The sequence below is a fragment of the Myotis yumanensis genome, unplaced genomic scaffold (genome assembly GCF_028538775.1).
Source record: "Myotis yumanensis isolate MYYU_CA2020_CCGP unplaced genomic scaffold, mMyoYum1.0.hap1 SCAF_4, whole genome shotgun sequence".
NCBI classification, from domain to species: Eukaryota; Metazoa; Chordata; class Mammalia; order Chiroptera; family Vespertilionidae; genus Myotis; species Myotis yumanensis.
The window spans coordinates 94,371,003-94,385,949 of NW_027223755.1; the positions used below are offsets into that span (position 1 = coordinate 94,371,003).

Here is a 14,947-nt window from a genome sequence, read left to right on the forward strand (position 1 = left end):
GAGAGGAACCTTTGTCTGTGTGTAGGGTTGGGTCTCCTGTTTTTGTCAGTGTCAGACACCTTGGCATCTGAAATTCACTTCTACCCCAAGGCAGAGTTTCTGCACACAAGCCAGGTCTCTCCATCACCATTTCTCTTTTTAGCATATAGATCAGCCAGACAATAGACATAAAGTTATTGCGACACACAGACACACACACGCAGCCCTCCTTGTGGGCTTGTCCCTTGGGAAGCTCCTGGATAATTTGAACCAATACAAACCTGAGATACGTGCACGTGTGGAGCTGCCCAGGGAGAAGGCTAGAGCTCAAAGAAACCACTTATTTAACATCAGAACCAAGCTTCTCCCACAGCTGTGGCCTTTGTCTCCAACAACTTCCCAAACTGTGCCCTCTTGTCTGCAGGATGCCCTTAACGTTTGTTTTCTCTCTGAAATGCTTTCCCTCTCATGTAGAAAAAAATATTCACTGTCATTAGCATAAAGAACTGCCTCAGTTGTCTCCTGAGATGTAAGGAATGGGGGACACAGCAAAGCTAAGGACTCGGGAGAAGGAACCCAGGCACCTTCCCGATGAGCTTGGATGGGGCAGCTAGAAACAGTGAAAAAGGCTTCTGGCTCGTCCACACCTGGGACCAGTAGCTCACTGTGGGTTCAAGAGGGCACCCTATTTCCACAACCCATGAAATGCAGCCAGGATTATGAATAACAGAGGAGAACAGAAAGAGAGAACTCTGCAGGAAGGAAAGAGACACAACCCAGGGATTTGGCTCCCGGGGAGGGGCTTGGCTGCTCACCTAAGCAGGAAGCCACAGTGGCTTTGGAGAACAAACCTTTAGTAGGAAAGGGTAGCAGGCCTTTCTTTGGCGCTCCCACAAAATGGGCAGTGCATGTTCATGCTGGTGTGAAAGGAGAGGTGCAGTGACACAGGAAGGGCAGATCAGGGGGAACAGAGCAGCTCAAAAATTTATAATAAGGAGGAAAGAGAAGCTCCTGGCAGGTGAACAGCCAGCCACACAGGACATGGAGGAGACTAAAGACAAGACTGCAGGAAGGTGGGGAAAGGGCGCGGATGCCAGGGCCACGCAGCCCACGGTTGAATGTCAGAGAAAGAGATGCTCAAACGCACAACCGCAGGTAGGCTTTTCTGTTGACCTCTCTTAGAAGGCTGGAGTGGAGACTGTCTCCCGAAAAATACAAGAAAAATACAGCAAGCTCGAGGCTGTCACAGTTCCTTGAGCATCTCTGTGGGTGAAACTCGTCCCCACCATGGGGAACTGATGGAGCCACTATTATCACAGTCCACAGTTAAATACGTATACTTTGCACAAGTTCACGCCAAAGTCAGCAGCAGCTGCCGCATTCACTTTTACGAACCCCTTCTCAGGCTGGCTCCTCATCAGTCTTGGGAGGACCAGGTCAAATCCTGCAGGCTTGATAGGATTGTTCCTTTTAGGTCTGGCTGCCAAAACTTTGGGAGCAGGAGTGGGGCAGGGGGGACCGAAAAACACACTGTCACCGATGCCCTCTTGCACATGAACCGAATTCTTTCCTGGAGTTACTATTAAGTAGAAGTAAACAGCTATTTTTAAGAATGGAAGAAAGTGTAGTGGAAAACAGACATATAGATGGGCGTGCCTATATTTGAGCTCCCCAGGAGTCCATAAGTCACTCAGTCCCTACATGGATGTAAATGCAGCGCACTGTGTTCCCAGGACTCTCCACTGTCCCTCGCAGCTAAAACCCGACTCTATGTTGAGCAAATTCACACACAAACAAACACACAAAGACTATATCGAGTGAAGTAAGAGAAAAGTTTGAGAGAGTGGCCCCAAAGGTTTGACCTATGTCATGTCTCTCTATCCCCTGGGTTCTACTTTTTTCTATGGTGGCTTCACTCTCAGGATAATGTCCCCTCATGGTAGCAAGACTAGTCCCCTGCAACTGCTACTTGTATCCTAGCATCTATGTCTATTTCTAAAAAAATAAAAAATAAAAATCTGATTCATCACACATACTAATAGATTCCATTCCTATACTGAATCAGAAAGGATTTTCTGACTGACCTACTTGGGTCTCATGAGTTGAATGATAGCTTCAGTGTGTGGGTAGGGGTAATTCCCTAAAATAATAATAGGTTGTCCTTTAATGCCAACTTAGTTTGCTTGCCAATAGCTGATTCTCTGGTATCCAAACTCCAAAGCTGATTCTGAGAAATTTTAATAAAAAGCATGAGTTGGTGACTTGGGTGTTGACAGGGTTGATTAAATACATGTCAATTTGGAGGCACTGAGACCCTCATAGTTATATGAACATTCATTGATGCCTTTTCTCAAGCTTCATGTATGACTATTTGCAGAAGTGTTTAATAACCTTGAGCCAGAGGGAAAAGATAAGCCTGATATTTGCCACTGGTCTCATCCATTTAAGAAACATTACCAGGCTTCGTATTGGATTTTGCTATTTCTCCAGGGCTCCTACAAGAAGGCCATATCTCCCTTTGCAGATAGAGTTCAGGTGTGGAGTGGTTTCCTTTGCTTGCTGCTGCTGATGGTGTGTTATGTCACTTCCCACAGGGCATTTACAGCTGCATTCACGGGGTGCACATTGAAGAAAAAAAGAAGTCTCCAGACTTCAACCTGACCGGCTCACAGAGCAACATGTTAAAATTCCTTCGGTCAGCCAAAAACATGTCCAACATGAACTCCTCAAGAATGGATTCTCCCAAAAGAGCTGCCGACCTTATCCAAAGAGGTTCCCTGATCATGGACATGGTTTCAGACAAGGGAAACTTGATATATTCAGACAACAGGTCCTTTCAGGGGAAAGACAGCATTTTTGGGGACAACATGAATGAACTCCAAACATTTGTGGCCAACAGGCACAAGGACAACCTCAATAACTATGTGTTCCAGGGTCAGCACCCTCTGACTCTCAACGAATCTAACCCTAACACGGTGGAGGTGGCCGTGAGCACAGAATCCAAAGGGAACTCCAGGCCCCGGCAGCTTTGGAAGAAATCCATGGACTCTCTACGCCAAGATTCAATGACCCAGAACCCAGTCTCCCAGAGGGAGGAGGGAACATTGGAGAATAGGACCCACTCCCTAAAGAGTCCCAGGTACCTTCCAGAAGAGGTGTCTCACTCAGACATTTCAGAAACTTCGAGTCGGGCCACATGCCACAGGGAACCTGACAACAATAAGAGCCACAAGACCAAGGACAACTTCAAAAGGTCAGTGGCTTCCAAGTATCCCAAGGACTGCAGCGAGGTTGAGCGCTCATACTTGAAAACCAAAGCGAGCTCCCCCAGGGACAAGATCTACACCATTGATGGTGAGAAGGAGCCCAGTTTCCACCTAGATCCCCCCCAGTTTGTTGAAAACATGGCCCTCCCCGAGAACATGGACTTCCCAGATGCCTACCAGGACCACAGTGAGAACTTTCGCAAGGGGGACTCCACGCTGCCCATGAACAGGAACCCTCTGCACAATGAAGATGGGCTTCCCAACAATGACCAGTATAAGCTCTACTCCAAGCACTTCACCTTGAAGGACAAGAGTTCCCCTCTCAGCGAGGGCAGCGACCGCTACAGGCAGAACTCCACACACTGCAGGAGCTGCCTTTCCAACCTGCCCACCTATTCAGGCCATTTCACCATGAGGTCGCCGTTCAAGTGTGATGCCTGCCTACGGATGGGGAACCTCTACGACATTGATGAAGACCAGATGCTTCAGGAGACAGCGAATCCAGCCACCCAGGAGGAAGTCTACCAGCAGGACTGGGCACAGAACAACGCCCTCCAGTTCCAAAAGAACAAGCTAAGGATTAGCCGTCAGCATTCCTATGATAACATTCTCGACAAGCCTAGGGAGATAGACCTTAGCAGGCCCTCTCGGAGCATAAGCCTCAAGGACAGGGAACGGCTTCTGGAGGGAAATTTGTACGGGAGTCTCGTCAGTGTCCCCTCCAGCAAACTCTTGGGGAACAAAAGCTCCCTCTTCCCCCAGGGTCTGGAGGACAGCAAGCGGAGCAAGTCTCTCTTGCCAGACCACACCTCCAATAACCCTTTCCTCCACTCCTATGGGGATGACCAACGCTTAGTCATTGGGAGATGCCCCTCGGACTCCTATAAACACTCGTTGCCATCCCAGACAATGAATGACAGCTATCTTCGATCCTCCTTGAGGTCAACGGCATCGTACTGTTCCAGGGACAGTAGAGGCCACAGCGATGTGTATATTTCTGAGCATGTTATGCCTTATGCTGCAAATAAGAATAATACGTACTCTACCCCCAGGGTTTTGAATTCCTGCAGCAATAGACGTGTGTACAAGAAAATGCCTAGTATTGAATCTGATGTTTAAAACCTTCCATTAATGTTTTATCAATAGGGAAACATACGTAATGGCCAACATTCTGGAGGGAAAATGTTGGATGTCCAATAGTGTCCTGCAAAGAGGAAGAGGATTTAGGAAGGTATTTTTTTTTTGTTGGTTCTTTTGCACATGGCTCCATGCCATAGTCTTCCACTCAAGGAATCTTGTGAGGTGTATGCTGAGAATGGCAGATACCAGATAGGTGAGTCCTTAACCAAAAATAATAAATCAAAGGGCAAGTCTCCTGGACATGCCCACTAGGTATGTTGGCAATAATGATGCCTTGGATGCCAGAGGTAATGTTGTGATTTCCTATATTCCAAATTCCATTAAGCCAGTCCACCATGCAATTTTCTCATCATAAACACCTAACGGTTTCTCTAATACAGAATAAGCAATATGGTATGCATGTAAATCCGACACAGACCAAATAAAACAGTTAGGAATGCATCTGCATTGTAGCGAGATTGACATGTGCAAGAGATTAGGAAGTTTGGCTTTGTAACCATTTCAGCTTTTTTGTCATGCCTTCCATCACAGTCCAGGCCCAACCCCAGAACTCCAGGCTCCCCCAAAGAATAGCAAGTCAGTGCGTTTCATGCTAACTATGCTACTACCTTCATTATAGTCCATTTCCAAGACACATCTGGAGTAAAAGGCCAGAAGGGCCCTCAGGCAGAGAGCTATAAGAAACTCTTTGGATGTCCATTTGTGTGTTTCACAGACGCGCTCTCATCCTTGGCTTCTGGTCTTGTTCAGGACTGCATAAATTAAGACAGTTATGTCTTCGATATCTAAGTGTGGATCTTCTGTCTATGACACAGCGGCCCTTATAGTTTATCCTGAGGACTCCTGTGTACGTAAGTTTGCATTTCCCCCCTTCTGGTGATGACTCAGGGTTGTATAGTATCTGTTATCCCTTTCCTTCCAGAGTAACCATAGCTCGTTCAGTCCCCAAACAGCCATGGTGGCTCTAATCAACTGTGTGTTGCTGTTTCCAGGGTTGTTAATGTGGTGGCAGGCACCAAGAGCCATATGTGCGCTGTGATCTGTAAGAAGTACAATGCCATCTGTCTGCAGAAGGCTAGTGTGGTTTTCGGTTTATGTTTCTTACCGTCATGGAATTTAGTTGGACACTCATTTCCACCCCAGCCTCCTCAAATCAAAAGCCTTCAAAACATGAGAGACACTCATGCATCTACCCTGAGCATCCTCCAAATTGTGGGTAAACATCAGTGGGACACGCGAGTTCTCTCTTCTGAAATATTCACCCTGTCGGAGGCTAACTGTTTCATTGGCACCAACAGAGACAGATGAAAAATTCCTCCAAGCATTTGTCATTTCTGAGTCCCCTCCAGTATCTCATTCTTAATCTACTCAAACCTGTGCATGTGTGATATGAAATGATACTCATCTAGCAGGATTGGAGGAGAAAGGGCAATCTTTATGCCTGGGAAGCTCTTAGCGCCATGCCTGGCACCTGCAAAGTGCCTACAGAAATAAATAAATAAATAAATAAATAAAGACAGTTGTTATGTTATGATACTTTATCAGACCAGAATTTTAATATTTAAAGATAAAATATTATAAAGACCACAAACAAGAGTAAACATTTTATACAGTTTTAATCTAATAATTAATGTATTTTAAATACATTAATATCCCTGAAATATTTGGGAGAACTAGCCATCGGGTTTTTTTTCAGAGTAACTCAGTCTGTTTTGGCGACACGCTGCAGAAACCCTAAGCTAATGTAGACTAGCTTAACAGTTGTTTCCTCCTGCATTTTGCTTTGGGTTCTTGGAAAAGGGAACAGAGTGGCAGGTTGAAAAGTTATCCTGTTTCTTTTCTTCATGGTGTGTTCTGTTTTGTAGGTAGTGTTTTCCTGTGAGTGGGCAGGTGCCAGAAATAATTCTCCTGGAGCTTGAGAATTCACTGAATGGCTCCATCTTTGGGGATGTGTACCCGATTTACAATATTCCCAGAATGATGGAAGCTGGTTGCAATAAATTTCAGTCAGTGGTAGAGAGGCTGAGGAAGGCAATGGGTGAGAAGGTGTCCCATCAACCTTGCAGTAGAAAGGAAGAAAGGGCTGACTAGACGCTGATGACAAATGCACTTCAACACTGTATTTTATTCATGGATGTTGCACCTTTGCTGCCCCTAGACCCAACAATGGAGGAATGTATACTGAAGGACCTTGAATAGTCACCCCAATTTCTAATCTATACCATTGATTGTCTTTTAGAACATTCTGCCTTTGGCCTTCCATTGCATTCCAAACCTGTCTTCCCCCAGCCAGGATTTCCCCACAAATTTGTCACGTCTTTGCATGACATGAATTAAAAAGTCTCCCCAGAATATAGAAAAGTGGTATGTCATCAATCCAAAGAGGCTTTGTCTTCCTCCAGTGTCCTCAAAACGCATGGGGCTGCCACTGTGATAGAGATCTCTAAGGGGAGTGCAAATTATACGTGGAAGGATTCCCTGGCCCCCAAAGCCTTCTAATAACAGCATTATTTCTGCTATTAATCCCATGCTTCTCTGGATAAGAAACTAAAAGTGTGGCTTTTGGAAGAACCAACAGTACTGGAGTGTGCCTGAAAAAATATGCCCCCTTTTATACCCATAGTTTCTCTAAAAGACAATCAGAATTGGATAGTATATAATAAATACCTAACTTCCCTCCTCCACTAATGCACTGACTCTTAATTGGGACGATCCCAAACATAAGAAAATTGCCATGGATCAGATGGTCAATGTTTAAGTGACAGGCGATGTTGTGGAGCCATTCAGAGATGATCCACATCCAGTTAGTTCTTTGGAAAAAGAATATCAGAATATAACACCCAACTGTAAATGCTGCCTACAATACAGGAGGTGACAAGAATGAAATAGGAAGCCTTGAACTTAGGCATTCATCCCCAAGGGTTCTGTGATCTTAGATGTGTTGATGCCAAGGAGCCAGAATCTCTGAATCCAATTTTGTGCCGCAGCTTCACCTGACTGCAGTCAGAGCTGGCATCGTAATGATGTTTCATTAGCTCTACATGATTTTCTCCACTTGAGAGGACCCAACTGGTACACCTGCACGCAAATGCTCCTGCTCCTGCCCACACGCAACCAACTTAAAATATTCTGTGTCAGGAAGAGAGTCTTCTAATCTAGGGCATGAGTTCTGCTCTGGGAAACATGTGCACATCCGGAAAAGAGTGCTCTTTATCCTCACACACTGGGGTTGTTAGGTCACTTCCGGTTGCCATGCTCTGAGAAGGCAAGTTCCTGATTGGTCTGTTTTTCTGCCAGTGGGGCTTCCATGAGAGGTGTGAGATGATAATCTCCCCACGCATTGCATCGCTCTTCCATCCTCTGCAAATCTCACTGCAGGATTTTAGCCAGCACCATCACCGAGTGTCTCATGGAGTATACTTGGTTTCCTCCTGAACCCTGTTGCAGAGGGTGCCTGAGAAGGTTTCATACGTAGCTTTTCTGATGAAGGCATTAAAATTCCCCCATTGCAGCAAAATCAGTCAAATCAATTCACGCTCCTTTTCAAGGGAGGGGAAAAAAAAGAAAATTACACCTTGTTTACAAATGAAATAGCTTCACTTAAGTGGGACTCTAGCCAAGGCAGCTAATTAGTAAAAAGATCCACGGCCGCCATACAGTTGCACACTGTTTACTCTATTTGACATTTCTTACCGCTGATGTGTATTTAATATTCTGCATCCTCCTCAGGAAATGACAAATGCCCTGAATTCTTTGCAAATAGAATTGCTAATGAAAAAGGAAAAAAAAAGTTGGTGTTAATTAAATGGTGATTAAAAATTTATCTCCTTTAAACCTAAAAAGTGCAGCTGTAATAATCAGTTGTCATATAAATAAATACCTCACACTGAAATCCCTTGCAGTTTGAGACCTAAATAAATACTAATGGGAGAAACCTAAATATCTTTCAGAAGAGCTGAATGTATTTGTTAACTGGATGCACATCCCGTACTGTTTCTTTGTGCGTTGCTGTTGTGCATGAGGCCTTGGACGGGGGACATGAGCTGTCTCTGCGAGAAAGCCTGTTTGTATTACCCATGGCTATCGTAGACGTAATTGGACTTCAAGGTAAAAACGCAAAACAAAACTGAGTAGGTGGAAACTAAACTCATTGGTTGATATTTACTATGAGCTAGGGGTTCTCAATAGAGACAATTTCCATTCCAAAAGCAGTGTTTATTTTCACTTGAGACAAAATGAGAAATTTCGGGATACTCCCATCTTCTTCTGGTGAACAGGGTTGAAAGTGCTTAATGAGAGGTGAAGTGGGGCTTATACTTGAAAAGGTCTCCCAATATGCAGTTGCCCTGTACCCATTTTCTCCCTTTTCATTGTACTGTGTTCATACCTAATTGTACCAGATGAGGCCAGCTTGCCACTTGATAGAGATCGGAGATGATCAAATGCACTTATCTTGTGAATACAAATGCTTGTGTACACATGTATATACTATACATGCTTGATTTCTATAATTCACACGTAAGTGTATCATCCAAATAAAATTGTACATACTGTAAAGTTTATGTTAACAATTAAATGGTGGTGATGGTATTAACACATGGAAAACCCATTCTGGTTATTGATGGGATCATGTTTATGTAGACAGGGCACTATTTTTTTTAAAATCTCAGTTCTAGGGAGGGTGGCAGAGCCAAGTGGGATTTGGATGCTGGTGTTCTTGACCCCTTCTTTACAAATGTATCTGGAGTTAGGGGTATGGAATATATTCTGCTCACATTTGCTTCTGAAGACAATGCTGATAAAGACATGAATGTGATTTCTGTAAAGTCATCAGAGGGCATTTTTTTCTGTTGAATTCCTTATTCTCTTCCCCCACCTGAACTCTTTCTGTGGCCAGAAGTACTCTCAGAAGAGTATCAGCTAAAGGTGCCTGCCCAGAAGGGCCTTAGACAAACATAACTGAAAGAAGTCACCAAGATTTGAGGCAAGGGGATGGGAGGTGAGAAAACTAAGAGGAAATGAAGTTCCCAAGGAGACCGTAATCTATAGGATTGTCAAGTTGACAATATCGGAGCCAGGTCTAGGACCCAAGGCTTCATGGCCCAGTTCCCAGCTTGGTCCTCTTGACCAGCTGACTCATTTCTAGGTTTCTCTTGAGGGCTCTCTGGAGTACCCGTGGGATAAGAGCCAGAGAACCTTATAGAACTGACCCATCTTTCTTTGCCTCTTGCCTTATGCAGACCCAAACATCCCTCTTTGAATTTTAGTTTTCCTTCAAGCTCCCCAGCACTCCCTGCCTCAGAGTCCTGGAAAAGAGAATGCCTTGTTTCAGGGACTTATTCCCTGGGAAGAGTCAATGAAGGATATAGTTTAAAACCTCAAACCAAAGATGAGAGCTGGCAGTGATCGCTGAGATGATAGAGTTCTCTTTCTCGTGAGCCAAGGATGAGCAAAGGACACTGATCAGCTGATAGCACTTGACTGACACTGATCAGCTGATAGCACTTGACTGAGTGTCTAATCTCTCCTTAAGGCCAATTTGGGATTGAGGAGCCACAAAGGAAATAGAAAATAGTCTTTTCTCATAGTAGCTTATGGTCTAGAAATTCAGTTTCTTAATACAAAAGATAGCCAAGGACCCATGAAATGCAAACACAGAGTAGATGTAGAAACTAGAAATGATAAATAAAATTCTTGCCAGGAAATCAAAATGTATCTGATTCCATGATCAAACAAACAATAAAGCCCTCCCCTAGATCTGTAAGTAACTTTGGAGGATACAGTTTGTGCTCCTGGGGATGCCTTGATTACTTTAATCTTCAAAGATGGAAACCTAAGGGCATCTAACCAGGTGAATAAACTTGCCCTTCCACATTTTGCACAGACAGGCTTAGATCTGATTCCACTCGGCGCTCCAGCCCTTGCCAAATCATGCCTCCTTCCAGCTCTGCTTTCTGTCATGTGCTTCAAGGAAAGGTTGGAAAAAAAAATCTCAAAGGATTAAAAAATAGATCATGATGTAAAAAAGACTATTTCCTGAAAGCTTTCTTCTCTGGTTTTGTTTTTGACTTGTGAAAAATATTTTTGATAGTTCAGGGTATAAATGTATCAGGGAAGGGAGTAGGGAGAATTCCTTGTTGAGTCCCAAGTGCCTACTGTTTAGGCTGGTGAAAGAGAACACACCAGGTGCCCTCGAGAGAAAATGGGGCAAGGAAATTTCAGGAAGATAGTGGGTGGATATGGAGCTTATTTTTTTTTTCTCTGTCCATCCTATTCTTGCATTACTGGAATGTTAGCTTCTTTGCTTACCCCAAGTACATGCCTTGAGTCAGAAGTTGAATTTGAAAATGTTAAAATATATCTACGTTGAGTACAGACAATATTCCAGGCATATCCTAGGATGAGATTCTCAAAATAACCTTAGGGTGAATTCTGGTTGCTCCCATTTTACAGATAAGGAAACCAAGGCTCAGGGCAATCTCAGCCTCATCAGTAACAAAAGCTTGCTAATAAATCCCTAACGTCTGGCATATTCTTGAAGTGCCTGATCTCCTCCAGAGAGGTCAGAATGGAAGTCAGAAAGAGAGCTATGCTGTTCAGAGGTCCCCACAGCTCTCTCTTGAGTTTCAGCCTCTGTGGTGAGGAAGTTAGTCAGTGCCCACCCCTCATCACCTGGTTTGGGGTGCATTGAGAACTCCTGGGGATCTCAGATCGTTCTCAGTCCCTTCTGAGACTTGAATGCCATTTGTGTCTCTCCCTTGTATGCTTGTGCTTAGCATTTGCTTTTCTGGTTCCTGGAGAGTTATTTTCTTTACTTAGCATGTGCCTAATCTTAAATATCCCCTTCCTTTTTTTTCTCAGTAGACATCAGGGCTAATTGCATTTAACATATGCAAATAGTATGCTTTCACGTGTGTGGACACACACACATATGCACGTGCACACACACACACGCTGCCTTGTGGCCCCCATTAAAGCTCTCATAACTAAACATTTTGACACATTTTCAAAAAGGCCATATTATTTACAAATGGACTGGCCCTTCTGTTTCCTCTAGATGTTTGGTTATTTTCACCAAGCAGACAGAATAAGGTTTGAGGTGTGACAGAGAATAGCAAATAGAGTTTTGCATAAATGATTAAGAGCTTGGTGGTCAGAATGACTGAGGGCCAACTAGTAAGACTGTTTTTCCTTCTTGGTCTGTTATTCCCCCCCCCCCCCCCCGCCCCAAAAAAAGTCTTAGAGTTACTTTCCTAGTAACTGACATCACGATTACTATTGAATTAGTGAACGCTTGTTCAGTTTGTCTCTTTACAGAGTGTTGACTTTGGATATTTTCACTAGGCATTCTAGGAGTCCCAAATGATGTAGTGTTTAATGTATCGTGTAGGCAATGACACTGAGCCCATTCATTCTTTTTTTGCACGCCCCTCCCATGGTTTCAGCCACACTTGTCTCTCCTGGCACTTACATTTACTGTGAGGGGCAGCATACCAGGTCCATTTTATAGATGAGATAACTGATCTGAGATCTGAAGGAATATTTTTCTAGAAGGTTCTGTGAATCAATCCTTCAGGACGGTCAATTAACCTCGCGTAAGCACCCTTGTCCTCATCCCTGAGAAATTCTCTAGCTGTTTCAAACTGGCAGTAAAAAGTCTCAGGACAGAAAGGTTATTATATTATTTAATAGCTATTTGGAGATCCTGCAGTTTGGTCTACAGTGGAAGACCATATCCTCCTAGGGATGTTGAGCTGTGTAGAATCCAGAACGCTCAAAAGAACAATTTGGCCAGTGATATATCTTCACTGGGGCCGTATTTCAAAGCACACAGCTCTCCAGGGAGCAGAGACCAAATTGTTTAAAATGGAATCATTTCTCAGATTACATTCCTCAAATAAGATGTCAACAATATGCAGAAACAAGCAAGATGTTATCATTCATAAATCCCTCTTATGCACCTTATCCATGAAACAATGTCTTTGCATTGTTGCAATTCCAGAACATTCCTCCTTAGCCATAACCCTGAGTCATAACCTCTTCCACTTAATTCTCCCTCACACCTTTGGGAAGGATTTAAGATGAGCCTTCAAAAGGATATTAACACAACATGTAACCAATACCACAGCTGCCTTTTAAATTAATAAGATTAATTGTTCTCTGGCAAACAAAAGTTTGTCTTTGGCATTTTAAATACTTCTCTTTGATCTGACATTTTGCTGTTTTAAGCTTGTAAAGGGCTCAAATCAAAGACTATTGATAGCTGAACAAATAGAGAAGGTCCAGATTTGGTCAGTTTTTCCATAGAAAAACAATTTTAGCCTTTTGAATTCAATTAAGGTTTTTACATTAGCCATCTGAGGCATTGAATTGTTTCTATTCTCAGTTAACCTGATTCAAATAAATGAACAGTATTGACTTTTAGCCCTGTTTTATTTTTTAAAATCATAAGTGTATTAGGTTTCTAGCTCTAAGGCCATGACCATGAAGGAAATGTTTAGAAATGGAAGCTTCAGACAACTATTTGGGGTCAAATTCTGATGCATTTGGGGAAGATGAACATGGCACTTGTAACGTTCATATTTCCCAAATTCTTGGCAAAGGATGTCAGTTGCTTCTTTTTTTTTTCAAATAAGAGATAAGATCAAGAATAAGATTTTCATAGAAAATTTAATAAACTCCTCGATATAACTAATTACATGGCCAGATGTGGCTCAGACACCTTCCAAGCCCGAGAGTCCCCAAAGATTTATCAGTTATTTTTAACTATGAACCTTAATCTTGTTCATCCCCCTGCTAAAACAAAGTGGAAAGCATTTATTTGCCAAATTATTTAGTCAGGACAATTCAATGTTGTTTATCATGAAGGAATGTTTGTGTGTATGTGTTTACGTGTTTAATATGTATTTCAAGCTGAGTATTCAGAAAGAATTTGGTGAGTTAATTTGGTGGCTTGAATGAGAAGTAGGTCACTAAAATAACAAATGATGTCCTTTTACGCAGAAGCAGAGGGTAAACTATTCATCGTTCACTCATGTTAGAAGACTTACTGCGTAAGACAGAAGCTGGTCATTACACACAAGAGAGAAATTGAATGGTGCACCTTTGAAGGTCCATATCTGAGTCTATTTTAACCCAACATGCATGGGATTGAGCTCCATAGAGAGGGTTTCCATTCACAGCCACATTCAAACACAGTCCAAACCCCACATCAGAACTGGCTCGATCTCTTGTATGGCGGAGCCCAAAGCAAGCTGTGTACTCTACTCAGTGGTTTCCATTTGGGAATAGATGTTCATGTACCAATCACAGCAGCTTCTACCTGTCATATTTTAATCCACTGCATGAGGAAGTGCTACTAACTGTATTAAATATTTCCAAGCATAGCTACTAAATTACACGTTTGCTTAACACCTTTCTACGATAGAGGAAGTATATATGTACTATGGTTGTCTTCTTGTAGTTATGTCTTTTATTTTTGTTCAACGTGTTATCAACCTGTTTAAAGGAATGGGGTTTGAAATGTGTGTGCAAACTGATCTGTAAATAACTCCCAAGGCAATGAAAGTGCCCGGTCCTATGGTGTAAAAATGTAAATACAGGAAAATTTCATTTTTCTAATAAAGATAATTTCTGCCGATTGATATGAAAATGAGAAACGGAGTTGTGGTCTTTGTTGTCATCATTGCTGCCATGGTGGGCATCACTGATGTTGCAGGCAGGCTTATTATTATTACAAAGGGGAAGTAGCTTGATTTCCTGCCTTTGTGCACTGGAGGGGTATAGGGGGAAGTGTGGAATTGGGAAGAATCCATGGTTTGGCTTCAGGATTTTAGCTGCATTCTTTGCTAATGTCCCTTATCAGGGCCTCTTCTTCCTGTGCAGGTCCTACACTTGCAGTCTTGACTCTGGATAATGGTGAACTTTGCCAAGCCCTGTGAATTGTGGGAAAAAGTGATGGTTAAAGACTTCTCCTTTTTGTGTTCCAGGAAACAGCATGTACTGCAGAGAACCACCCTTTTTTATGTGACTTAGATATGACTCATGGATGTCCCTCTTGTTTACCAAGGCCACACATAGACCCCTCTCAAATTCCCTTCCTTTGCCTCACAAAGGATTTGCTGAGCTTCGTGTCTCCACTGATGATTCGAAACAGAATGTTTGTTGACTGAACTTTGGTTCAGCTTCTGTCCTTCTCCTGGGTCCCTGACTCTGGCCCACCTTCAGCCTGAGCAGGCACACAACCTCTCCTTAACAGCCCCTCCTGGGGATGGGCAGGCTTCAGAGTCTCCGATCTGTTGTCCAATCATGCTACTCCCATTCATCTCACTTCCTCACACCCTATTCTTTCTATCTGTTTGCTCCTCCCTATAAAAGAAAAACTAGTCTCGCCTAACCCTTAAGCCGAATTCTCCCTTTTCCAATAGTCCTTCTCCCTTATTTCTGTAGCCCCTTTCTCCCCGCTTGAGGTAATTTTTCTGAACAATTCACTCCTTACTAAAGCCAGATTTAATTTTTATTTGACAACCCCCAGATCAAGGGACATTTCTAAAACCAAAATA

General features: G+C 43.1%; 1 protein-coding gene across 2 annotated transcripts in view; it reads left to right on the forward strand.

Moving 5' to 3' along the window:
* GRIN2A (glutamate ionotropic receptor NMDA type subunit 2A) overlaps positions 1 to 14,035 on the forward strand; it is a 392,774-nt gene extending 378,739 nt beyond the window's left edge. For both annotated transcript variants that reach the window (XM_070412996.1, XM_070412997.1), the window contains one exon: positions 2,574 to 14,035. In XM_070412996.1, coding sequence (XP_070269097.1) covers positions 2,574 to 4,364 — 1,791 coding nt within the window. In that variant the 3' untranslated portion in view covers positions 4,365 to 14,035. The remainder of the gene's footprint in view (positions 1 to 2,573) is intronic.
* The last annotated feature ends 912 nt before the right edge of the window (positions 14,036 to 14,947 follow it).